At 46.4% G+C, this 27,043-nt stretch overlaps 1 protein-coding gene across 1 annotated transcript in view; it reads left to right on the forward strand.

Annotated features, from left to right (window-relative positions):
- The window catches only part of MYBBP1A (MYB binding protein 1a), a 32,220-nt gene extending 6,053 nt beyond the window's left edge, over positions 1-26,167 (forward strand). The window contains exons 8-27 of the mRNA XM_020812141.3: positions 390-507; positions 655-944; positions 2,234-2,350; positions 3,343-3,468; positions 3,876-4,082; positions 4,430-4,538; positions 5,291-5,387; positions 6,645-6,799; positions 7,963-8,052; positions 8,259-8,426; positions 9,005-9,169; positions 10,633-10,790; positions 11,633-11,767; positions 13,048-13,162; positions 14,193-14,324; positions 15,016-15,084; positions 18,619-18,732; positions 20,964-21,065; positions 23,216-23,340; positions 24,940-26,167. Coding sequence (XP_020667800.3) covers positions 390-507; positions 655-944; positions 2,234-2,350; positions 3,343-3,468; positions 3,876-4,082; positions 4,430-4,538; positions 5,291-5,387; positions 6,645-6,799; positions 7,963-8,052; positions 8,259-8,426; positions 9,005-9,169; positions 10,633-10,790; positions 11,633-11,767; positions 13,048-13,162; positions 14,193-14,324; positions 15,016-15,084; positions 18,619-18,732; positions 20,964-21,065; positions 23,216-23,340; positions 24,940-25,381 — 3,034 coding nt within the window. The 3' untranslated portion in view covers positions 25,382-26,167. The remainder of the gene's footprint in view (positions 1-389; positions 508-654; positions 945-2,233; positions 2,351-3,342; positions 3,469-3,875; positions 4,083-4,429; positions 4,539-5,290; positions 5,388-6,644; positions 6,800-7,962; positions 8,053-8,258; positions 8,427-9,004; positions 9,170-10,632; positions 10,791-11,632; positions 11,768-13,047; positions 13,163-14,192; positions 14,325-15,015; positions 15,085-18,618; positions 18,733-20,963; positions 21,066-23,215; positions 23,341-24,939) is intronic.
- Positions 26,168-27,043: the final 876 nt, after the last annotated feature.

The raw sequence follows: 27,043 nt of genomic DNA on the forward strand, positions 1-27,043 counted from the left end.
GGAATCGAACTCCCAAATTCTGGCTCCATAGCTAGAGACCTAACTCACTGATCTATCCAGCCGGCTAATAATGCTGTGCTGTCAACTCAATTCTGACTTAAGGTGGCCATTTTCAGGGTTTTTCAGGTAGAGGATTGGCTATTCCCTTCTTCCAGGGGCGCTCTGGGGACTGTACAGCTTGCCCAAGGCTACCCAGGCTGGCTCTACTCAAGGGAGGCCCAGTGGGGGAATCGAACTCCCAACCTCTGGCTCCATAGCCAGAGACCCTAAAGCACGGAGCTAATTAGCGAGCTGGAAGTTTTGACAGTTTCTGACGAATTACAAAATGAATTTGAAATGTGTTGAGAAGCCATTTAAAAAACCCTTGCTTCCCCCCCCCCCTTTTGTAGTTACATGTGCTTCCGTTTGCTGGGCAGCGCTCTTCCACTTCTGTCTCTCAGCCAGCTAAAGATGGTTCTCCGAGGGGAAGTGATGCGCCAGTACGGGATCCATGTTGTGTCCACAAAGGTCAGTGGCTGCAATGTCTGCAGGGATTGGTTATGCATCAATATATCTTCGCTTTCAGAAGGTCCAAGCTGGGCTCCCAGCATGTACACCATGTGCTCCCACCAACTGAGCTACGGCCCTCCTCCACGTTCCTCTCTTGTCTTCCAGCTGCCCAATAGGTTTAAGTTCGCCCCGGAGATGGAAACACTGGTGGGCTCCTTTCTGGAAGGGTGCCAGGACCCCGAAAAGCAGCTGGCGGTCATGGTCGGCTTCTCCACCCTCACCAATCACGGGTACCCGGTCGTGCCCACCTTCTGGAGAGTGGTGAAGCATCTCCTTCCTGGCGCCCTGTTGAAATACATCGATTGGCTGAAGGACATGTTCGTCCATCCGGACCTGGAGGCCTGCGTGGATTTTGCTACCAAACGGCAGCAGCAGAACGAGAAAAAAACAAATACGTGAGTCTTTTCTCTTTTTTTTTTTAAGTTTAAATTTTAAAAATATTTTTATCGGTCACTAGAGGGCGCAAGAGGCGTTTTTAGTGGAGAGGAATGAAGCGAGCTCTGATAGGGTGGCCATGTGGGAGGAGGCGTGGCCAGACAAGATTCAGAGATGGCTACTGGTGGCCATCTCTGAATCTTGAAAATTGAGAACACGGGGTGGGCGGTTTCCCCCCTTAAAACCACCCACCCTGTGTTGTCAATTAAAACCTTTATTTAAATAGGAATTGAAGAAGCTGCCTTCCACGTTAGTATGGTAGAACTCTCATTTCTGTAGGATTGGTATCTGTGTTTTCGTTGATGTGTAGTCTGAAAATATTAAAAATATTAAAAGAAAAAAACTATTATTCCTACCAGTTCCTGATCTTTGCCGTTCAGTATTAATTTAGAAAGAAAGCTGCTACAGTACTTTCTGGGAGTCGTAGTTCTTCAGGAGGTGCCCTTTATAGAACTTAATGGGAAGCAGAACTATGTCTCCCAGGTGAGCCTAGCCAGTTGGTTGATCAACCAACCCTGCTGTCATGTCACAGGGGAGTTAGAGAAGGTCCTCCCCCCAGTTCTGAACTGGTTTTGAACAAAAAATAAAAATAAAATATTTATTTATTTAAGATAGTTTCACCCTGTTACTCTCCTCAAACAAGGGACCAAGGCAGCTTACATCATTGAAAGATAGTACCGTATTTTTCGCACCATAAGACGCACTTTTTCCCCACAAAACGGGTGGTGGAAAGTCTGTGCGTCTTATGGAGCGAAGAAAACATTATATTTTTCTGTTTTCTTCTCCTAAAAAATTGGTGCGTCTTATGGGAAGGTGCGTCTTATGGAGCGAAAAATGCGGCTGGAAACAGTGAGTAGACAACAGTGGTTTACATCACAAAAAAACCCAAACAAAATTTGGAGCTAAAAACATCGAGCACCGAAGGGCAGCTGGCATCATTAAAAGGCAATATTTAAAGCTAAGAAATAATGTTTACAGATATTTCAGAGGAACCAAGAAATGCCACTCTGAGAAATGCTAAATATAAGCCACCAAAGCAATTTGTCTAAAAAATTGCACCCTGGCAGCCAGTTGCTGAGGGAAAAAATGTCTTTTTGAGGCCCTGGGGACAGCAAGATATATTTTGGGGAAATATTAGAGCCTGCTGCTGCTTATGTTGTCCCGCTGGTCCTAAAGTTTATATGTCATTAAAAAAAATCCTGGATGCTCATACGTGGTTTTAGAGACCGGTTTCTTTCTCTTGTGGCAGGGAGTTGACTGAGCACTGCGTGACCCGCTTGAGGAAATGGCTCATCGCCCGTCTCGTGGGGATTGTCGAAAATCCGCAGATAAAAAGGGAAGAAGCGTTTGTGACCGACGTTTCCAGGTGAGAGAAGCAAGGTGGCGGATGGTGGCTTGCGCTTTGGCTTTTAATAACTATAAACTGAGCACTCTTTTATTTTTCCAAGTTTCTTTTAAAACCTTGAAATGCTTCTCCGAGAGTTTTTAGCGCTCGTTGCACTTGGATTGCTTTAAAATCTGTAATTTATTGTGTGTTTTTAAGGTTCTCTGTTTTAATGTTGCGAGCCACCTTGCGGTCCCCTCCCAGGGAGAAAGATGGGCTAGAGATTTTGAATGAATGAATCCTGAATGAATGAATGAATGAATGAATGAATGAATGAATGAATGAATGAATGAATGAATGAATGAATGAAATAGAAGGAAGGAATGAAATGGAAGGAAGGAAGGAAGGAAGGAAGGAAGGAAGGAAGGAAGGAAGGAAGGAAGGAAGGAAGGAAGGAAGGAAGGAAAATTATCTTGAGTAGTATAATAGATGCTAGATTACCTGGAAGGCTGACTTGATAGGTTATTGGTTAAAGTCTCTGGCTGCAGAACCAGAGGTTGGGGGTTCGATCCCTCACGGGGCCTTCTTGGGAGAAGCTTCATTGTCCAGCTTGTTTGTCCTCAGACGTGGTGCGATAGAAAGAATTTAAGCTAAAGGAAATGTACAGATGCCTGCGTGCCACTTTGACATGTTGACGCAACACGGATGAGTGGGCTTTTCTTCCCACTAGACTTCCTTCCTGCTGTACTGATAGAGCAGAATCCCTCGTGTTTTCCCCTTAAAACAAGGTGCGTGTTTCCTTAACGCCTGCCGTGACGCTGAATTGACACAAGGACTTTACGAAAATAAGATTCTCCTTGGAAACAAGGTAGGGGGAGAGCATGCACCTTGTTTTCAGCGACATAATTGTGGTGGCTGAGGATCGTTATGGAAAATCATCCACCATCTCACCCAACCCGGACTTGTCCCCCTCCCGCCCAACCTGCGTTCCCTTACCGACCTGTATTAAGGATACCCTTGCCTTCTTCTTCCAGGTTCTGCTTCTTTCATGCTTTTTTCAAGACCAGGAAACCGACCCCAGAGATAACGGAGACGGGGGATGTCCCGTCGGTGCCTCTGAGCGAGCCGACTCGCACGGCAACCGTGGATTCGTTTTTTAGGTATTGCCTTTTCGGCACGGGCTCGCTTGGCTCGGTGGGTGGGTCGGTCTGGGGAGATTCGGTGGCTTGCCTCTTGAAGCAGTGGTTCATTCCCATCTCTAGTCACCATAAATCAGAATTGACTTAACATCACATTATTATTATTATTATTATTATTATTATTATTATTATTATTATTATTATTATTATTATTATTATTATTATTATTATTATTATTAATAATAATAATAATAATAATAATAATAATAATAATAATAATAATAATAATAATAATAATAATAATAATAATATCATCGTCATCGTCATCGTCATCGTCATCATCATCAGGGGAGTAGGGTGTTTTTCTATCCACTTGGCCTTCTAGCTCAAGGCAATTCTAAAATCTAAAATCCCGACTCTGCCCCCAGTTTGCTTCAGCACTTGAACACGATGCCTGCCCTTGGGGAGTCGGCTGAAGCAGAGGAGCTGAGGAAGAAGCACCTCCACGGCTTGACCACCAGCGGCGACCCCTGGATCTATCTCGCCGTCCGGTACGCTGACCTCCTGCTTTCCCGGCCAGAGCATGCCGAGGCAGTGGTGCCGTTTAGCAAAGAGGAGAAGTTTGCCTGGGACCGGTAAGGTGGTGTCCGTGGGGATCTCAACCATGGGATTAAAGCTTTCTGGGTGGCAGGAAATCTCTGGGTTGGAAAAAGCTGGGGTGGGTTTTCTTGATGGGCGAAACTTAGGCCTGGAGGGGGGAATTGCTGGAGAAATCCAGCTTGAACATCCGGCATTTCTCTCTCCGTGGCTAAAACCCTTTCCTTAAGTTACACAAAAGGTGTAATATTGAGTGGCAAATTGCCAGAAGTTACGGACTGTCCCTAGAGATTATCCATCCATCCGTCCATCCGTCTGTCTGTCTGTCTGTCTCAGAGGGTGGTATATAAATGCACTAAATTCATCTCTATCTTTCCTGTCTCAGGATGTTAAAAACGGTGGAGACCCTGCAGAAGAAAGAGAGGAAGAGTCGTACGTTAAAGACTGCAGCCTTCCAACACCTTCTCCTGTTGGTTGGCATTCACCTGTTCAAGGTATGACTCTCCAGCGGGCAAGAAACATTTTGCTTGGGGTGTGACTCCTGAATTTCTGAAGCTGTCATCCAATCCCAGATCCACTGGCCCATTCACAGAAAGCTCTCCGGCATCCTTCCGCAGCCTTGTTGAGGACGGGCGAAGCATAACCTCATGCAGAGGGGGTGCACTGCACCCCTGCAATCTTTCTCAAACCCATTTGTAAGAGAAAGAAGAAAAGGCTTCATTACTTATAGTTGAACAGATCAAACAGCAAACTCAACAGACATTTTCAAAAGAGTACTGAAAGGGAAAGAGACACCGAGCAGAGAGGCAGGGCTCTCTTTCAGTTCAGGAGGAGGAGTGTATGATTGGTTGATGCTGGATAGATTGACAGTCATCCCAGCCCAGAAAGGTCCCTCCCAGCCAAGCCTAGTAAAGGCCGCATGCAAGGTTGCAAGGACTCCCAACAGTTTTTTCCACTCTAAAAAGGCAAACCATGCCTCCAGAAGCAGCTCGTAAGGGTTTCAGTTTGCAGTGTACACCATGTTTTACCCATCATCTCCCTGGTGCTATTTCCAGCTTACAAAGTGACTGCCTAAACGCTTCTCATTCTTAAAACAAGGCATTTTGAAGTAAATGTCTCACAAAGAAGAATTAAATGTAAACACAAATAGCCTTTTGGTTTGTTCCCGTCTCTGTGATTAAAACATTTGACTGCCTTTGGTTCTCACCTTCTTCTTTTTTCCTCTCCTCCCACGGTTTGATCCCAGTCTCCTGCCGAGTGCGTGCCCCTTCTGAACGACTTACAGAACTGCACCAAGCGGGCCTTCGGGGAGAAGCCCCCAAAGAGAAAATTGGCTCCAGCCAGTGAGTCTCCCATCCCTAAATGATTTTATGACTCTTGTGTTTGCTTTTCCCAACTGGGTGTTTTGAATTCGGCTCCCGTGGTGCCGCAGCGAGAAGCCGTCCACTTCTGATTGAGTCTTCTTTGAGCTGCGATGTGTTCTCAAGCCGTCCTGTTTACCTCTTGTTTTATTCTGCGGTTCTGTCTTTCTAACCAATCCATTATTCTTGACTTCTGGCCGGTCTCCCAGTTTGTTACCACCCAACTATGGTTTGTTAATGACCTGTGACGGTCTTCATTATCTGTATTAGGAAGACAGATTCTGGCTTGCCTCCTTTCTAACGTGTGAAGATGAAAGGGTATGACATTTTTCTCCTCACCAGCAAGGACGATGAGTGGCTTCCCAGTGTTTTTGATAGGGCACTTTTCAGATTGCCAAGAGTGTGGTTTTCTCCCCCAGATTGACAATATTTGGACTTAGGTTGCCCGGTTTTGTGCTGAATGGCACCCTTATGTGAACCGTGCAGATTGTCCGAATTTACAATGGCTGCTGCTTTGTAGAGTCTGAAGCACTGGATGGGTTTTTTGAGTCTTTCTTAATGTTCAGGATCTCTCCTGTGCTTCCTGTGTGTGCCTGTTTTGGTTTTTAATGGAAGAAGGCATAGCAGACATTTAACGGAAGTGTCAAAGACTTGCAGTCGACTGTCTTCAAGAGTTCACTTAGAGGTTGAACTCAATTTGGAGCAGCATCAAGATAGATGCATATAATCTGCTTAGCTGTGTTAGGCTGTCTGTGTTACACCCCCCCCCCCCAAGTACTATTTGATGAAAAACCATGGGAGTCATCTACGTTGGCATCTTTTGTATTTTAGTTTGATTCAATCTGTCCCTTTGGAAAGTGTGTGTAAGTGCTTGTCGACGGAGGCTAAGCTTCATTTATCTGAAGAAGTGGACTCTGGTCCACAAAAGCCTTAATGCCAAGCAAAAATGTGTTACCCTCTAAGGGTGCAATTTTCAGTGGCTTAAACCCCGTTAGCCATGCCAACTAGAATAGGCTGTGTAAATCCCATGGATTGGATGGGTCTACTCTAGTTGGGACTACCGACTGGATTCGACCCTTTGTTTGGGTGATCTTCCATACCCTCCACCACGGCCGTTCTGGCTGGGGGTGATGGGAGCTGTAATCCAACACCTCTCCGTTGGTTAGAACCATCCAACCTATAGCATGGGCTGTCCATGTTGTCCGAGGACTCAGAACATGTTGCCTTTGCCCCGTGCAGGTGGGGAAGAAGAGCCCGAATGGGTGGAGGTGATTGTGGAAGTCCTCCTGTCGCTTCTAGCCCAGTCCAGCGCCCTCATCCGGAAGGTGTGCAAGAGCGTGTTCGGGCTGGTGTGTCAACACATGACGAAGGAAGCCCTACAGCTTGTGCTGGACGTGAGTTGTGTCTTCGGTGAAGTCATCTGGAATACACTGTAGAAACCTTAAACCCTGGTTTTCTTTTCATCCATCCCTTTCTAGAGCTTGCCAGGACCTCTAACAGGTTCAACTGTTGGCCCTTCTGGTAGGAGCTGAGGAAAGGGGGTGTTCAGATATCATCTGGAGACAATGCCTGGAGGAATCATTTAAATTCAATACACACACCCCTTTCTGTACGAATGAATCTGTGAATGAATGAAAGGACGGAAGGGGGAAAAATTCTTTCATTTAGATCGGGTTGGGTGGAAAATAAATGGGAATCTACTGGTGTCATTTTTGGTAGATCCTATTTATCTATTTATATTGCACTTTTCTTCCAGTAAAGGAACAGAAGGGGTGTGTGTGTTCAACCGTTAAACAAACATGCATGTTTGAGACCCCCAATGAATTGATTAATTAAGAGATGATCATTAAATAGAATTAAACCAAAAGAATTTTAACAGAAGAAAACCAAACTAACTTCCTTCCCCCTTTATAAAGAAGCCTATCGAGAGGAAAGAAAGTTTGCTGTGAAAATCAGGAATGGATTTTTTTTTTTTTGTACTGCTTGAATAGTATTCTGGTACTGAAAATACGTTCCTGGGTTCTGTGCTGAGAAGCACGGTTTACCCCTCCTTTTAAAAACCCGATTCTAGCTGAAACATAAAGACAAATTAAAATTTTCAGGCCTGGAGGCTGCACGTCCTTGGTTTCAGTGACTCAGTCCTCGTTCTCATCCGAGAAACGGGTATTTAGATGTGTGTGAGAGAAGAGCGGGAAGGTGAGGTCTGTCTTCTTCCATCTGTGGTGGGGAAGCCCAAGATTAGAACTCAAGACCATCCCAGGGGTGGGTGGAGCTAACAACCAAGGGGCGGGGCCAGAAATGCCTGCGTATTTTAACTTCAACCTCTGAACGAAATTTTAGCGGAAAAATGTCAGCATTCTGAATTCAGGACAGAAAAAACTACGAAAGTAAAGGAACTACCGAAGTGGGGTGTTGTGGGAAAGTGGGCGTGGCCACATGGGGAATCCCCGGGGTGCCCCCGGTGCTGTCTGAAGGCCCCGCCCCCTGCTTCACATGAGATCTGCAACAGAAGCTTGAAATCCCTTTACAATGTAAATGTTTTTTCATGTCCTTGAAGGTTCTTGATCCCAAACAAGACCAGGATGAAGAGAACGCGGTGGTGGTGGTAGAAGATACTCAGAACAGGAAATCTTTACCAGATCATGAGGTAACATCCTATGGGTTCAGTAGGATGATGCGATTAACTCCCCCTAAGCTTGCTTCCCTTTCAGCTTCTTAAATCAGGTTGATAAACTGAGTAAATACAGGGAAGTCTTACGATTTTATGCAGTAGTACTAGAGAGGGGGTATTTATTTCTTTTATGCCCTGCCTTTTATTTTAAAAAAATGTTGTGTGCCTCTCTTTCACAGCAGAACACAAACGAGGAAAGCGACGAAAGTTCGAGCGAGAGTAGCTCGGACGAAAGCGCCGTTGAGGGAGACGAGGAGGAGATGCGAGAGACGGATAGCGAAGCCGAGGGGGCGGTGGACGAGAATTTCCGAGCCATGCTCCAAAATGTTTTGCAAGCCGGGAGTGCCCTGGTAAGTGTCGTAGGAGAATCTTGTGAATTAAATTGATTTAAATCTTGTGAATGGTGAAGTCTTAGAAGCATCGGCCGAATCCCTGTTGTTTGGCTTAAGGAAACCTGTAACTTTCCGTCCGTTCCTGCTTGGAAACAAGAGAGACCCTGCTGTGATGCACAGGCGCACCTCGCCCGTCCGTGCATGCGCCCCCTGAAAATCACAACAGAGACTCCTTATATGGACTGAAAGTTGCAGATTTTCTTACAGTAAGCAACACAAATTTTGCTATTTTAAAAAAAGGTTTTGGTTTAGTTGCTCTTCAAAATCCGCCGTTTGTTGGGTGAGGTTCATTCATACTAGAGTTTGGAAAACGTCTCGGTTTTTATTCCCCCAAATGTAGTTTTTCTAAAATACAACAAGGCCAGTAGCATCTGGGAATTGTAGTCAGAATGAAGCCTAGTACTGTTTCGGAGTTCATGATTCTTCAGATTTGTGTTTATTTAGAAGGGGTGTAATTTTCAGCTTCCAATTCTGGTTGGTTTCCTTTAAGAATGAATGAATGAATGTAGTGATGTTAAGGGTTTCTGAAATCCAAGGGTGGAGACGACAGTGATGAAGACGTTGACGACGAGACCATGATGTCCATGGACGAGAACCTCTCGGCTCTCTTTGCCGAACAGCAGAAACGCATCCAGGCCAAAAAAGACGAGAAGGAGAAGATTCGGAAGGAGAAGATCTTGCGTCGGGAATTCAAAATCAAGGTGAGGAGGGGGAGGCGGAAAGCTTGAGAAAGCACGTAATAGCGCTCAAGCATTTTGGAAACGTTGGGACCGTTTTTTGAAGGCAAGAATCTCTGTGCCATCCGGTGACCCTCTAAATGAGCGATCTCCAAAATGGACTCTCGTCAACAGCCCTGCTTAAATCTTGTACACTCAAACTTGTGGCTTCCTTTGGGAGTCATTCCATCTCATATTCACTTCTTCCTCTTTTCCTGCTGGCTTCGACTTTTCCCAGCATTTCTGTCTTCGCCAGAAAAATCTTTCCTTCTCGGGATGTGCCCCAAGCAGGACAACCTCCATTTCCACATTTTTTTTTTGTCGGATTCAGGCTTGATTTGATACATCACCTACTTGCTTGTATTTCTGGCTCTCCAAGGTATTCGACGGCTGTCCTCCAGCACCGCATTTAAAAGGAATCATTTTTTTTCCCAAACAGAATCTCTTAGGGTAGACTAAAACCGTAATCAACTAATGGGTGCACATCTCTGAGTTTTTTTCTTGGGGAGGATTTCATCCCACATTTGTTTTTTAAAATTTTAAATATTTTTAAATTGCACACCTCTTGTTTCAGTAAACTCCCATTTTGTTTGAAAGAGTCTTGGGGACCCCCCCCCCAGGGTCCCCCAATCCTGCTTACATCGGTCCACAGTAACACTATAGTCGAACTGCAGGATAGAACAAGGTAAAATTGACTGTAAACATTTTACACAAAACCGTTGACTCTTGTTACTCCTAGCCGAGGGCATTACTTATAGTGATCCTAGCTAGGCAGATTCTTGAAGCAGTATTCTTTTAAAAAAAGGAACTGTTTCCACTAGTAAGAGGAAGGAATTCTATTTACATGACTTTCAGCCACGGCCTGCAGGGGTCAGTCTCAGCTTGTGAAATAATGTAGGTTTTGGAATTCCAGACAAAGCCGACAGACATTAAGAAGTTGAGAAAGGAGCTTTGGCCAACAGAAAATTTTGGAAGCGATCAGAAGTGGCGGAAAGCCTCATTTCCAATTTCTCTCTTTTTTCTCCCTCCTTCCTTTTCTCCAGACAGTGGCGTTTTGGCCCACAGCTTGTCAAACAATGGTGGACCATCACGTCAATTCTGGCTTATGGTGACCTTTCTTTCAGGGTTTTCTAGGTAGAGAGGACTCAGAGGTGGCTCGCCCTTCTGGGGTGGGGTGGGGATCCCTGGGACGGTGCAGCTTGCCCAAGGCTACCCAGGCTGGCTATTCTCCAAAGAAGACCCCGTGGGGGGAATCAAACACTCTGCAGCCAGAGAAAACCCCTGAGCTCTCCAGCCAGCTACAGCAGATCCAGAGGAATTAAATTGGCCATTTGAACATGCTCGCTGTTGCTTTTCACTTCCACGTGTGCTTTGGTCTCTCGTCCTCTCGGTGGCCGGTGCCGCTGGCCCTCTGACGCCCGTCTCCCTTCCGCTGATGCTTTTTCCAGGTCCTGGATTTGGTCGAGGTTTTTCTGGCGAAGCAGCCCGAGAACCCCCTCGTCTTCCTGGTGATCGACCCCCTTCTCTCCGTGATCGAACAGAGTATGAGCTCGGAATCCAATAAGCAGGAACAGGATTACCTCCGAAAGACCGCCGATATTTTCACGTACGTTTTGGGAGGAGACGCCGGTCTGTCGGTGGATGTTTTTCGTGCCCGTGAGAACCCACTTTGTGCTGATTGAAATCTTGGGTCCATCGAATGGTGACCCGACGTTCTTTGTAGCCGGAATTAATTTCCCGGGAGATTAGAACTTCTTGATTGAGATGGGAGCAGGCGGGCTGGCTGTAGGCAACTCCCCCTTGGTAACTCCAGATAATACGACACCCCCTGGAAATACACCAGAATTTGGAAGTAAAGCACCCAGTACAGGCCACGTCCCACTCCATTATTCTAGGATTCTATGAAAACACAAACACAAAAATGAGAAAAATAAAACACAAGGGGAGTAGACTTTCCTAGTCCTTTTCTGGTTTGGGGGTTTCGGGTCGGGCTCTATGAGGTTTCAGTGCAGAAGCAGTGGAGGCTTCTAAACCCCCCCCCCCAAATGCACAAGAAGGCATTTCGTTAGGCCCTGGTGGGTCGGTGGCCACAGGAGGCCTATTGGCGCAACTTGATCTGGAAACCAGGTGTTTCCCACCCCCTCGTAACATGACCCTAATCAGGATGGATTAAAAAAAAATCGAACAATGGGTTTTTAAAAGTCAAATGGATGTAAATCACGATTAAACTTTTTTAGAAAATCACTTTTGAATTTAAATTATCCCCCCAAAAAATCTGATTTGGGGGATTTTAAATCGCGATTGAAATCAAATTGATTTAAACCCAATCCATGCTGACACCCCCCCTCCCCCGAAGTAGTGGGTTTGGATTCCGCATTGAAAAGTCAGTAGTGAGAACAAAACTTTTTGATCTTGCTGATTGTGTTTCGGGGGGGTTCGGCTTCCCAGGAACGGTTTGTGTCGATCCAAGCAGTACTGCAAAAACGTGGCCCCCATCCGCGAGGAACTGCACGCCCAGCTGGAGAGCTTGGTCAAGAGAGCGTGTAAGCAGAGTGACTCCTCGGTAGCCCTCTACTGCTTCAGGTGGGTGGCTTGAGCAGATGACGTAGGCGCCAGCCTTCCTACCCATTGATTGGAAAACAATTGTTTCCCATTGATTGGAAAATGACTACATTCTTGTCGGGAAGAAAAAGCTAAAAACAAGTTCCTAGTCCTCATGGTTTCCAGGAAAAAAAATAGTTACCTTTTAGTGGGCATTGTTTGGAAGACAGAATATAAATGGAATACAGTAGGTTCCCCCATATCCACGGAATCAGTATCTGCTGACTCACTTATCCATGGTCTGAAAATATTAAAAATATTTTTTAAACATCCTGGTAACGATGAAGTTACCAGAATTGACCATTAGAGGGAACAAGAGACCATGTTACGTGTAATGCTCACTATTAAAATAGTGTTCAGTGTAATCCACATTTTTCAGAATCCACGGAGAGACTTGGAATCAATGCCCCACCGATAGGGGGGTCCTACTGTAATTCAATAAATTAATAGCAATAGCTTGGGAAGAAAATTATGTGTGAATTTTGCCTTGGGCTTTTCCCTTTTTTGTTAACCAGAGAGTGTCACATGTGGCATATTTCTGTGTTTCTGATGCTGTGAATTCAGAACAGAACTCTGCTTCGAGAATTAAAGAGGTTATGGCTTGCTCATCACTCAGTGTTTGGGGATGGTGAAGAGATGGGTTGAAACCAGCATTGGAGGGATGGAATTCATTTGTCACGTCGTCAGGAGAGAGGGGACAGTCCGTGGTGGTTCCCTCACCTGTAAGTGAGGGTTCCCTCACCTGTAGGACTCGTCTGCCTCTTATCTAAATGAGCTTGTTCTTTTAATAGGGCCCCCCATCCAGGGGATCAATATCCACTGATTCACTTACCCACGGTCTAAAAATATTAAAAGAATCCAGAAAGCTATTTTCACATGTATTACCAGAACCAGCCACTAGAGGAAGCCCGAGATTGCGATGAATACTTGTGAATGAATGGCCTCTGGCGGCCTATAGTGGCCAGTTCTGGTAATGCATGTGAAAATAAAGCATTCTCGTTCTTTTCCCTTTTATCATGCTGTATATAGGGTGTTTTCTATTATCCATGGGAGACTTTGAACCAGTCCCCGGTGGATATGGGGGGCCCCTACTGCATTTTAATTTTTCGTTACTGCTTTGTTGGCCATTTAGGGAACACTAGCTGTACATTGGTGATGTGGGACAGGAACCAACGAGGCGGATTGATGCCCAGCCAGTAGGCAGCATGTGCTGCGCCTGGGGATATTTTCACCTGATAATTTTTTTGTTCTCGTGTTTTTAGCGCGTCTTTGTACCTCTTCCGCGTGCTGAAGGGGAACCCAGGAACAGACCCCATGGAAGCTCAGCCGAAAAAGAAGCTGAAGGCCAGCGGAGGCAGTGGGATGCCAGCTGGTCAGGTGAGGCCAGGTCACATGACCAGTGCAGATACGGCCTTTGGTACTGAGTTAGAATCCAGCTATTTGCCTCCAACTCGTGACAAGCCTCTGAATGAATGATCTGCAAAAGATCTTGTCTTCAACTGTCCTGCTCAGCTCTTGCAAACTTGAATCAGTGGCTTCTTTTAGGGACCAAGTCCATCTCACGTTGCATCTTCCTCTTTTCCTGCTGCCTTCCACTTTTCCCAGCATTATTGTCTCTTCCAAGGAATCCTACCTTCTCAGGATGTGCCCAAAGCAGGACAGTCTCAGTTTCCTCACTTTTGCCTCCAGAGATAGTTCAGCCTTGATTTGATCTGGGACCCACTTGTTTGTCTTTCTGTCTGTCCAGGGTATCTTCAAAGCTCTCCTTAGTTCCCTGATATTTCAGTTTGCTGGTTTTATTTTGTCTTGGAAGTCTTCTAAAGTCTTATTGAAGTGTTTCGGATTCCTGTAAATATTTGAATTATTTTAAGGTAACGTTACTGATTGTACCATACCCTGAGATCTGTTGATCTAGGAGGCATTAGAAAGAAAAATTGATGAACGAAATGTAATAAACCTCATAACAAACCCATCTAAACCATTAAGGGCTTTCTAGGTCATGAGCAGAATCCTTAATTGGGTATGGAAACTAGCTAGTTGGCAATGAATCTCTGCCAGAACTGGAGAAATGCGTTCAAACCTGCTGGTACCAGTGATAACTCTGGCCGCGGCACTTTGGACCTGTTGATGGCTCTTGTATAGCCTTCAGGGGCAGCCCCATGTAGAAAGCATGGCAGTAGTCTATTTTGGAGCTGGCCAATGCATGAACCACTGTGGTTTACACTACTGTTGAAACTTTATTTCTAAAAGATGTGGGAGCATTTCTGAGACGGGTTGGAATCATCACCTTGTCATTGTGATGATGATGAGAAGCTCCCCCCCCCGTACAGCACCTTAGGCAGTGTTGTTCCCTGTGATTGGGGAATAGCTAGAATCATCACTTTCCTTCTGCATCTTCTCCTCCTAGCCCTTGACTGTCGGCAGTCTGGATTTGGACCGAGCGGTCGGGATCTACGACGAGGCTTTGAAGCTCTTCTTGATGAAACGCAAAAGTCCCCTGACAGGGGCCATGTTCCTTGATCTTTTTCAACGCCAACCGGTAAGTTGGGGAAGAGCCGGTCTTGCACCCATTGAGAAATAATTGGGAGGAGTCTCGGCATTATCCGTACCTCATCTGTCTGGCCCTTGATCCCTTCCCCCAAACAGTGCGGGCTCCGTTCCTCTCTTTGTGAGAGGTGGGGGGGGCTTCACCAGTGGAGGACAGCTGGAGCCAAGTTGGATTACAAATCCCAGCATCCACAGACACAGCTATTCAGTACATGGTGTGTTCCCCTCCTCCAAGTTTGCTTGAGGCTCTCAGGTTACCCCAGCCTGAAAAATATGGATTTGCCAAAAAAAGTTGTTTTTCAAGCCTATGGTAGCGTTCAGAAGCCACAATATTTCTGCTGGAGGTGTAAAACAAGGGCCCCAATCCACCCACCCTGAGAGTAACAAACACAAAGTAAATCTCATAAGGGAACCTCTTGTTCCTTTCTCTTTGTCGCCCAGTGTGTTCTTGGCCGATGCTAAGAGGGAGGTTTTTCAGAAGGGTTTTGTCCTTGAGAGTCTCAAGGAATCCAACTTGAGATCATTGGATGTTGACTCTTCCATTCTGCTACAACTCCCTCTCATCTTGTGGCGGGGAGTTCCCCCGTCTCTCTTGCTCTGCTCCTCGCCTGTCCCCTGTGACGCTGGAAGGAGCCACTGCCACCCCCTCCCCAAACTGGCAAGTTTTCTGCTTCTTTTCGAAGGTCATCTGCAAGCCGCTGATGGCCACCGTGGTCAAGTCCATCACGGATGGAGCCCGGCAACACCAGCAGGTAAGGGCGGAGGCGCGCAGGCCCAACAGAAAAAACTCTCCGTATGTGTGGATAGCGGCATTGAGAGGTGTGGTGATTTCTCTTTGTGGACTACAGTTCCCATAATTCTTCAAGCAGCTGAAGAAATCTACAGTGTACTTGCGTGCTTCTAAATGTTGGGTGTGTGATTCAGGTGAAGGATCCCTTAATTGTTTTTAAGAGGTTGTCCGGGTCAGCCTTCACCCCATCATCTCCACCACCGATTTTTCTCTTGCTGATTTTAACTGTTGTGTGGTTGTTCCTCTTGGGCCTGAGAAAAATAGCAGTGTTGGGTTTTTTTGTTTTGACTTCTGTTCGCCTTCCTAGTTGACTAGTAAACGGCGTAGAAGAGGGAGGGGCCATTGCTTTTTATTCAGGGCTTCGGCTTCGGGTGGGGAACAACCCTGGACCTTTCATGGGCCAAATGTAGATCTTTTGTAGGGCCGGATAACACCGGTGGGCTGAGTGTTCCCGACCTCTGGCTTTATGTCAGTCTGCAGCGATGGCCGATTTGGTTCGAATTCATCGTGGCTCCCCTCTTAGTCAGAGATTGCTCTCAGCATCCACATCCTAGGGACGATCAAACTCTGCTTAGTGTTGCGTAGATGAATGAGGAGACCTGAGTTCGAATCTTTGGTCAGCTATGGAAACTCACGGGTGGGCGTAACTGGTGAAAAGCACTCCTTAAATATTTCACTCGCCTTAAAAGCCTTGTTAGGGTTGTTATAAATCAGCTATGACTAGACAGCACAAATCACGCAGAAAGCTGGCAAAGGGGCAAAAATCACACAAGAGGAGAAAGGAAGAAAATTTTTCGCCTTTTCCTTCTCTTTTTGGCTTTATCCAGAACTTTGTTGCTCATGTGCCAGTACTGGTCAAGGGCTTTTTTCATTAGTGTGAGCAAATCAGCTTAAAAATCTGGATTCCAGATTCAGTGACGAAAATAACTGGGTTTACCACTAACTGTGGTTTAGTATTGGTGGTGCTGTAACGCTAAACCCAGGTTAAGACCGAAGAGTCATAGAATATGGATTCTAGTTGAAGACCCAGCCTCGCTTTTCTTCAGCGACCCCCTCCCTGTAGATACGACAGCAGCGGCTTCCAGACAGTATGGAATCCCCACCCTTGGCCATGTTAGCTGGGAGTTCTGGGAGTTGTAGTCCAGAAGAAGACCTGGAAGGCTGAAGAACCAGAGGCGTTCAGTATTTTGCCGCGTACACGATGCTGTCTCTCATTTCACCTCTCACGCTGGTAGTGTTGATAATCTCTGAACACAATAGACATTCGTTGCCTTTCTGATGCCCTGATGTAATTTCTAATTAATAGCTCTGAAGAAAGATGAGATGGGGGAAGCAAAAGCTTGGCGGAGCTGTTTTATGATCACACTCCAGGCTCATGCGAACCCAGTTAGAGTTACTCGTAAGGCAGAAGGTGACTGGAATATCAACTGGGGCGAGAAGGTTTCCGGTGGTCTCTCCCGTCTCCTTGATTTCCTCGTGACCCTTTTGGCTTCCTACCGTTGTCATCAGCGCCTTGTTTTTATCTTTCAAATTCCGGAGTGAAACATGCACAGACAGATCCTAATTCTACACCCTCTTCGCCTAAGCACACCCTTATGCCCCTCAATGTGATTTGATCGGAAGGCTGTGGTTATTCCTTCGGGCAGATTGGCCTCCAAAATGGCTTCCTTGAGTTGTTAATATCCAAGGGAGGGAAATATATTATTCTCTCCATGTGTGTGTGTGTGCATGTTTATATTATGTGCATGTTGCTATGAAACAGCCAATGGTTTGGGATGAGATCTCCTTTATTTCTCTTTATTTTCCCGGCCAGAATAAAAAATAAAATAAAACGGCATCGTTCTTGGGCTTTTGTTTTAAAGAGCGCCACCCACCACCCACCCACCTGCCTTTTTCAGTATGTGTTCATTTTTCTGGCAATACGACGGTGACTCATTTGCAGAAAAGCTTCTGACCTCCTGTTCCCTTAACCATAAATGCTTCCTGGTAAGGGGGCGGGTGGGAGAATTCATTAAAATAACATTTTGCTTGAAGGATGGCCCGTAATAAAGACACCCCCCCTTTTCTGGTTTTATTATTATTATTATTATTATTATTATTATTATTATTATTATTATTATTATTATTATTATTATTATTATTATTATTATTAAAAAGCATTCTCTGGTTGGTACTGCCATGCATGCTCTTATCGGATCAGGAGTTTCTCGTTCTGTTCCTAAATGCAGTTTTTGGTATTTGCAGTAGCTTATAGGGGAGGGCCTTTGGGGGTGGCTCCAGGAGGGGGGGACGACACCCGGGCTGGGTGCCGGAACGTGTACAGGCAAGCTTGATCTCACAAGGTGGAGATTCGTCATGAATGGCTTAATAATAATAATAATAATAATAACGTGCTGTCAAGTTAGCTCTGGCTTAACGGTAACTAGAAATGGGCACGAACTGCCGAATCAGGCTTCGTGCCAGTTCGTTATTCTCGGCCAGACAAATGTTTGGCAGTTCCCGGATCCGCTTCCTCCCGCGGGCGCCCAGAGAAGGCAGGGCAGGGAAGCTGGGCGCTGCCTTTGTGTTGGACGCCTGCCGGAGGTGGAGTTGGGAACTGCTGAACAGCAGTTTGGCCGAAAAACGAACCAGTTCGGTGGTTCGTGCCCGTCTCTATTGGCAACCCTTTTCGGAGTATTGGAGGTAGAAAGTACAGTATTTCAAAGTGGTTTCCCACTGCCTTCTTCTTGGGGGGGGGGGGGCTTGTGCCCTGAGAGTTTCCGACTTGCCCAAGGCTACACAGGCTGGCTCTTCTGGGGTGTGCAGTGAGGGATCGAACTGCCAACCTCTAGTTCCTCATTTTTTAAAAAAAAATAAATAAAATTGCTGTGGTTTTGCATCCTGGTTTTAAGGAAAGGACCCATTTTAGATTATATGGAAGAAACCTCAGAGCTACAAAATGGCGTAGGAGATGGCTGTGGGCCAGAAGAGCACTTAAAACTGATAAATTTTAAACCAGTCAATTTACTTACAATATTTTTCTGTCTAGCTATTGCAAACCTCCCAAAAGCCAAGATGGTTGCGCGTCCGCTTTGCTTCCTTGGTTAATGCTATTTTTAGATGCGTGGAACATTATGCGCAGTTTGACAGATCCTTAAGGCAGATTCATGAGCGTAGAAGGGACCCAGGCTAGAGAAAATGGGGCAATTATGTTTAAACTGTAGGTGGAATAAGTACGAAGTAATGCTTGTGAGTATACAAGAATCTTGCCTTTGCTGAGATAATAAATGGTAGCAGTGGAAAAACCCCATTATCTTGATTCAGGCCATAAGGGATATAATCAAATTTCTTGACAAGTGATAACTCTGGGGTGCGTCAAGAAATTCTGGATCCATTGTGTGGGTGGGTATGTGAAAAGGGTACATGCATGTATTCATTGCCTTCCTGTTCTTCAAGGAGCAACGTTCTACATTTCATTTATTTTTCTCTCTCTCTCTCTTCAACGTCTTGCTTTTAGGCTCAGGCATGCATGCTTCTCCTGAAAGCTCTGCAGACCCGAGATTTCAGGGCCTCGATGTCGGAAAAAGAGTGGGAATCGTTGATTTGCGAGAGCACGGATCAAGTCACCCGGGTAAGAGGTCCTGATTCGGTTTTCAGAGAGGGTTAAAAATTCCTAAGCCAATCTCTTCATGCTTGTCGCTCCTCTGGCTGTGAGTCTCGCCTGGAAAAGCCGGCGGGTCAGAACGGGTTGGTTCTCAGGAGAGACTGGATAATTAAGCCTCAGCTGTCCCGCACTTCAGGGTTGTTGGTCGATGTTCTAAATCCTTCCTCCGTCTGAGCGATGCTTGTCACGACATCTGCGTTTTTCGGCATCCGCGGGAAGGGGGGCTTGGAACCGGTCTCCCACAGATACGGCGGTTCCCCTGTAATTTAATAAGGCACCCCCTGTTTAGCCCTCCGCGCCGACCTGCTACGGAGGGGCTCGGCCGCTGTAGGAGCGGGACCCGTCAGAGCGCTCCGGCAATCTATTTAAACATGCTGGGTAACCGGAGAGCCGAAAGAAATGGAACAAGGCAGGTGGGGGAGACCACATTTGTAATGTTGCCCGAAATAGCCTCCCAGCTCGCTTGCGGATTCTGCCTCTCGGTGAGCTTACATAAGGATGGCCTGACCTTACGTGATTCCCAAGTTCACTGGGATGCGTTACTAACAAGGCTGGCTGGATTCCAGGCACCTCCATTGCCTGCAAACCGCTTAGCTGTTCAGAGAGATCCGGGAGGCCCAGCTCGCGTGCCTTTGCACCCAAGGCATTTCAGCCCTCGGCGTCCCCGTTTTAAAGGAGCATCAAGTTTCTAGTTTACATGGTGCGGGGAACGATCTTTAAAAATACGTCCCAAGGAACTGGTTTGCCTGCTGCAAAATGACAAGGATAAAGGACTCATTGAATGTTTTGGAGGAATGCATAGAATCGTAGAATCATGGAGTTGGAAAGGGCCTATAAGGCCATCGAATCCAACCCTCCCTGCTTGAGGCAGGAAGGGGCTCGGTTCTGTGTCTCACCGCAAAAAAAAAAAAGAAAAAGAAAAAGAAAAATCTCGTTGAATGAAAGCCTTTGGGGCTCCGGTGTTCTGTGATGACAGCTCCCATCACGCCTGGCCTCAGCAAGCCAGGGTGGATGGGAGTTGTAGTCCATCAACCAGCTGGAGAGGGGGAAAAAAACTCCTCTGCTTTCCGGTTTGGTCTCAAGTGTTGACTTTTTCTGTGTCTCGCAACGGCTGCCTTTCTCGTTGTGGCTTTGTCTTTTGCTCACGGAGCCCAACGCCCGCCGGGCACATCTGTTTACATGCATCCCTCTTAAACCAAAACAGATCGTGACTGATAACGTTGTGGTGGCTCAGGAAACATGAACCCAAGAGCGAGGACGGCGTGCATAACGATTTGCTTTTCTGTCGATTTATTGATTTCTCCAACTCTGGGGGTTTTCTGGCCTTTGAAAGAGCCTCTAACATCCTTCCCCCGGGGGATAATTTGTTTTTTGCTTTTTTTAATGTGCCCTCCCTCCTTCCTGGAAGGAAGAGGTGAGTTTGCGTACAAAAGAGGATGGGGGGGCCTGTGAGAGCCGAATGCATTGTATCATTGTGAGCAATCAGCTTTTTCCATTCATAGGACCATAGAATCATAAAATAATGGGCTCAGAAAAGGCCACTAAGGCCATCACTGCAGGAATCCAAGCCGAAGCAGATCAGATGGATGCTCGTCCAATGTCCTCTTGAATGCCTCCAGTGTTAGAGTGTTCGCCACCTCCCGATGTCATAGTTTCCGTCGTCGTACTGCTCGAACAGTCAGGAAGTTTTTCCGGAGATGCATCTGAAATCTGGCTTCCTGTAGCTCGAGCCCAGAATTACACATCCCGCACTCCAGTGCTTGCTATTTGTGGGTCAGGCACCCTGAACGCCTAATGAAGGAGAGCGAGACGAATTTTGCACAGAAACAGATGTTTTTGTTAAATCCTTTTTAGAACAATTTTAGAAACCGTGCGGAAAGGCCGTCCTTGTCAGTACCAGAACTGGCCACTAGAGTGAGCCAGGGACCACGTATTATAGCCTTTGCTGTTATTATAATAGCGTTCGTGACAATCCGTGTTTTTTAGCATTCGTGGAGGGGTTGCAGTGGATCCCCCAGGGATACTGTAGATGAAAAGCCCATTAAAAGCACATCCGTGGCTGGCATCCAGTGGGTGAATTACATAAGCGTTCGGTTAAATTGCTTATAATAAGGACATAAACACTGAGGTCCCTCTTTATAGAAAATCACCTTTCTTGTTTTCCCAAAGTAAAGCATTCCCCCCCCTTTTTTTTGTAGACTTTAAAGATGACAAACGAATTCAAGGTCAAGGTCGACCAAGAAAAAGTCCTCAAGTGCCTGGAGCTGCTGAATTATCTCATCAGAACGGCAACCAAAGAGGTACCCGTGCTCTTAAATGCGTCTCCTCTGTTTTGTTTTGTTTTTAAATCCAGAGCTCCTACTCTTATAAATTGCTATTGCAAATATGGTTTGTCTTCCTGCTTCTCGTGTTTCTAGCAAAGAATCTGCGCTTCTTGGTCCAAAATCTGGGAGCGTGGATGGAATTAAATCGGAGAACCTAACTCTTTGTTTTAATCCCGAAGCTGCGTTAGAGTAAGTGTGGGAATGAGAGAGAGAGAGAGAGAGAGAGAATTCTTGAGCACTGATTCATAGCAGTGGGTAACTTTCTCTACTGATGTTCTGTGTTCGTGGACAACGTGTCCCATGTCCCACCCTCTCCAGCCCTCCAAAGACAACATCTGGGTTGCTTTTGGGCGGAGGGTGGCTGTTTTTGGCTCGTTAAAATGTGGGTGGGAAGAAAGCAAGAAAACGGGCCAAGTGGAATTCTCCTTATCGGCTTGTTGGTTTGATTCCCCGTTAGAAAAAAAAATGGAGAAAGAGAGAGAGCTGGTCAGTTACACGGAGTCCCCAAAACGTCAGCTCCCCATCAAAGCTATCTGTGTGATCGGAGGAGACCCATTTCCCTGTAAAACTAGACGTGCCACTTGATTGAACGCTGCAATCTCTGCTCACCGGCCCCTAAGAGGTCCCACCTCTTAAAAAAAAAAACAAAACACCACTTTGATGGAAGGACCTGATGAAAAGACCGTTTCCATTGGCTCACCGAGTTTTCCTATCCCTCTATCCTAACCTTGTGTCTCCAGGTGTTCTTGGACGACAACTTCCAAGAACATCTGGAAGTCTTCACTACAAGTTCTGCTGGCCTGGATTTCTGGGAGTTCAAGAACATCTGGGGCCCCAAGGTTAGAGACTGACCACTGTTCTAATCTCTCCTCCCTGATCCGTGTCTGTGACCCAGTGGCCCCTTGGTCCACGTTACTTGCTTCTGGAGAGAGCTTAGAAACATCATCCTTGGCGGATGAAAACTGCCCAAATGTCCCGGCTGGCATGTGATGTTCCTAAACTCATCTTGGACACCAGAAGAATCGTGTAACTTGAATGTCAACGATGAAGCCATCAAAACCTGTTCCATTATTTTCTGTGGCTCGGCTCAGACAACACTCCAGATGCAGACAGCAGGCAAAAAAAATATGAAGAGGGCGAGACGCAGAAGGTCAGCGACGACTGAATTAGAAAAGATGCTTCGCTCTAAGGATGTGTCCCCGGAGACCAAGGCCAAAATCATCCACGTTATTGTATTCTCGACCACTGCGTGTAAGCCAGGCAGTGAAAAAAGCAGATGGGAAAAGAATTGATTCATTTGACATGCGGTGCTGGTGGAGAGCTTTAAAGACGCCATAGACCAGTGGTTTTCTTCTGGATGCCTTATTAGATTTAGGCCTTGTCAGTGAGGTAGAACTATCCGGAAGGAGAATTACGGCATTCCCATTTCAGAAAATCTGGAACTCTTATCCCTAGCGGCTGGCTTAGCGTGAACTCATCTGGCCCTTGGCCATCTTGGCTAGCTCATACAGTGGTGCCTTGCTAGACAGTTACCCCGCTTGACAGTTTTTTCACTAGACATTGACTTTTTGCGATTGTGCTATAGCGATTCGCAAAATAGTGATTCCTATGGGGGAATTTCGCTGGACAATGTTTGGTCCCTGCTTCGCAAACCGATTTTCGCTAGACAACGATTTTGACAGCTCCCTCCGCGCTCACAAAACAAGTGTTTTCGGGACCTAAGCTTCACAAGACAGTGATTTAAACAGTTGATCGGCGGTTCGCAAAGCAGCTTTCCTATGGCCGATCCTCGCTAGACAACAACAATTCTTCCCCATTGGAACGCATTAAACAGGTTTCAATGCATTCCAATGGGGACATGCTTTTCGCTAGACAATGATTTTGCTAAACAGTGATTTCAGTGGAACAGATTATCATCGTCTAGCGAGGCACCACTGTACTCTTGGTTTGACAAGGGGTGGACAGTTTTTATGTTTTCTCCAAAAGAGGCCAGGATTTAAAAGGGAGAGTTGGTTTACAAACGGGGGCCCAGAATGAACAGCTTTGGGTGACCTGTTTCAGAGGCACCATCTTGCTTTTTTCTGGGACCCTGAACTGTCCGGCCGGTCTCCCCATCTCTTTTTCAGAATCTCAGCGTGGAGCTGTCCGAGCTGCGTGTGGTGCTGCAGGAGCTGGGGGCGCACGGAGGCGTCGGGAAATCCGTCCGGCTTGAGGATACCTACTGGAACGTGATGACGCTCCTGGGCTACGCGTAGGTACCTGCAGGGACTTTCCCTTGCAGCTCCCATCATCCACAGCTTGGCCATTTCTGATCCGACCGGGCTGCTGTTAAAAGAAAAAAAGAAGCAGGGAACGATTGCAAGATACAGCGGGACATAAAGAGCCGAAAGATAAATATGTTTAATAAATAAAGAAGCAATTCTAATGGGGTCTTCACCATTCGGGTGACTTTTTGGCTCAGAAGAGCTTCGGAGTTCAACCTCCAGCATCTCCACCTTAAACTGAAGCGTTAGAAGCTTCTTTAGGCTCAGGGACCAAATCTGATTGCAAAGGAGTTCCCCAGGGCCAGATTCTAGTTATCGGTGAGGCTAGAGACCAGTGACAGTTGCATATTTATAATTTTAGGACTGGAGAGCTGGAAGAGACCCTGGGGATCATCAAGTCCATCCCCCTATGAAGGAGGCCCGACAGGGGAATCAAACTCCCGACCTCTGGCTTTGCCAGCAGTTTTAGCTTCAGGAGGCAAATGGCCACTAAATTGGGGGAAACTCCCTTGGCTAAATTGGGGGAGCAACCTTGTAGTGGGGTGAGGGAGAAGGGTGGGTGGACTTGGGTGGAACCCCAGATTCTAATCCAGCTTCAAAGCCTGAAGTTCTCAGCTCCTCATCTGAGGTTTCACTTCCTGGTTTAAGAGGATGGGATCTGAACAGCCCGTACGAATTCTGTTGGTTTGAGAACAACTATGTCTGTTACGTACAGTGGTGCCTCGGTAGACAGTTACCCCGCTAGACATTGACTTTTTGCAATCGCTATAGCGATTCGCAAAACAGTGATTGCTATGGGGGAATTTCGCTGGACAATGTTTGGTCCCTGCTTCGCAAAACGATTTTCGCTAGACAACGATTTTGACAGCTCCCTCCGCGCTCGCAAAACGGGTGTTTTCGGGACCTAAGCTTCGCAAGACAGCGATTTGTACAGCTGGTTGGCGGTTTGCAAAGCGGCTTTCTGTGGCCGATCTTCGCTAGACAACGACGATTCTTCCCCATTGGAATGCATTAAACAGGTTTCAATGCATTCCAATAGGGAAATGCTTTTCGCTAGACAATGATTTTGCTAAACAGCGATTTCAGTGGAAGGGATTATCATCGTCTAGCAAGGCACCACTGGTAGTTCTTCCCCGACAATGGTGTTTGTGTAGCGGAGACAACATTCTGTTTTGTTATTCCTAAAATACAGTAGGACCCCCATATCTGTGGGGGATCAGTTCTAAGCCCCCCACCCCCGCGGATGCTGAAAATATATATAGCAAACACTATACCTAGCATGGTCTCTGGCTCCTCCTAGTGGCCAGTTCTCATAATGACACCATGGAAATACATTTGCTTAGCAAATGCTATAGTGTGGTCTCTGGCTCCCTCTAGTCGCCAGTTCTGGTAACTTCATCTTTAGAAATATATATTTCTCGAATTTTATTTTAATATTTTTAGATCATGGATCGCTGCCCAGAGTAGACTTCAGTCTAGATGGGCGGGGTATAAATTAAATAAGTAAATCAGTGGATATTGATCCCGTGGATAAGGGGTCCTGCTGTAATGTATCTCACGTGTGTGGCTCTACTCTTGACCTCCAGGAAACCGGTGAAGGAAAAAGCCCCCACCAAGCCTGCCAAGACGAGCAACGTCGAGCCTCTGAAACGGAAAAAGAAAGGTTTTCTTCCGGCGACCAAGATCCGTAAAAACCGTAAGAAGGTGCCCGCCGCCGGCCAGTCCCAAGAGGACGGGGCCGAGAAGAGCAGCCACGAGACCGTCGTGGAGGAAACCGGCACCGGCCTGGCGGGGAAGAAGAGGAAATGGAAGAAGAAGAAGAAGAACAAGAAGAAGAAGCAGCAGCAACAAGCCAGCGGAGGGTCCGAGGGCGAAGGATCCGGACAAGGTCCTCCGGCGAAGAAGGCGACGCGGCTGCCCGGGGTGTCCAGAAAGACTCAGGCCCGGGCCGAGGGGTTAAAGAAGAAAAAGCCAAAGAAGAAAGGGAAAAAGACGGAAACGCCTTCCGCGACGAGCCGAACAGGTTGAGGAGCGGGAGGGAGACGCGGTGGATTTTTTCTGGGCATACAGAGAAATAGCGGGCAATTCAGCCGTCCCATGGCCCACGTGCAGCCCCTTAACGCACCCCATGTGCCCCTCCCCCGTGAAGCGGGCACGATATACCGTTTTTATTAATCCCTGACTGATTTGCTCGGTGTGTTTCAGAGCTGAAAAATCACTTTTTCCCCCCTGTTTTAAAAAAACACAACAGCAGCCAGTTTGCTTCCATTCCTGAAATGTCTTTTCAGTCCTAAGTCAGATCCCCAGCCCTTCTTTGACGTAAAAATGACACATCACAGCCCCCAGAGGCTTCGGGGGGGACCGTCTGTCATTTGGGGGCCTCCGGGAGGGGGTTTCAAAGTCTGAAGGAAGGCAGAAGTAATGCAGAACATCCATTTTTTGCACGGTCACGCGATTCTGATCATCCATCCCCGTTGTTCGACACTTATGTGCTGTGTGGCTGCTTTTTTAAAACCTTGCACACACTCAGAGGAAGAGGATCTAAGATAGAGGACCTCAAAAGCACACCCCGGGTTTCTGTTGAAAAAGTGTCATGTATTTGATGCTGAGAATTAAACATGTAATTCCAGACTTAGCTGCACATTGACAGCTCCATGAAACATTTGATCTATTTGATCCCGATCTCTTTGATTAAGTATCTGATACGTCAATAGCTTCGGGTTGTTTATTGGTGTATGTATATACTTTTTGTATGTACAACAGAGAGCAAAATGGTTTTTTAAAAATCCTTAAATAAAGATCAGTTTTTAAGAAGCAGCAAAGGACAAGATTGTGTTGGGAAAAAAACGTTTAGGTTCTTCTGGGGCGACCCAGTGTTGGGGACCCGTGCGCAAGAGAGGCAGTGTGGTACAGCGGTTAGGGTGGTGGGTCTAAGTCTTGGGTGACCTGAGTTCAAATCTTCAATCCGCCATGAAACACTTCACCCTTGAGATTATTGGGACCCAGCAGGGGAAATGGGTGACAAAAATGAATCAAAACCGTGCTTCTAAACGGGAAATTGGTAGAAATTGGTAGAAAATCCTGTATGTGGACTTCAAGGCACCTCATTGATCAAATCCTTCTCTGTGTGGGTGTGTTGACACGTACATTTGTGTGTATGTGTCTCCCTATGAGTGAATTCATGTATAGGCTGTCTTGCAGTTTGAACTTTAAAAGAAAATTATTTATTTATTGGATTTCTATCCCAACCATTCTAGACCAAAGGTCTACTCTGGGCAGTTTCCCATAAGAAGTCTTTATGAGGAAAAAAGGTTAAGGGTGAAAATCAAGTGACGGAAGAGAGAACTGGAAATAAAACAGGTCAATGAAGTGGTAGATCCCTTGTGAAAAGAAATCTCTTCCCAGTCCCTAGAAAATGGACATATTTTCAGGAGGATGTGGCTTTCAAAACGAATGGGCAGAGTTGTGAAGCAAGGGGTGTGTGTGTGTGTGTGTGTGTGTGTGTGTGTGTGTGTGTGTGTGTGTGTGTGTGTGTGTGTGTGTGTGTGTGTGTGTGTGTGTGTGTGTGTGTGTGTGTGTGTGTGTGTGTGTGTGTGTGTGTGTGTGTGTGTGTGTGTGTGTGTGTGTGTGTGTGTGTGTGTCACAGACATAGATCTCCATATACTTCGACACAAAAATCTAGTATGCCAA

Source organism: Pogona vitticeps, chromosome 7 (assembly GCF_051106095.1).
Source record: "Pogona vitticeps strain Pit_001003342236 chromosome 7, PviZW2.1, whole genome shotgun sequence".
In the NCBI taxonomy this organism is placed as follows: domain Eukaryota; kingdom Metazoa; phylum Chordata; class Lepidosauria; order Squamata; family Agamidae; genus Pogona; species Pogona vitticeps.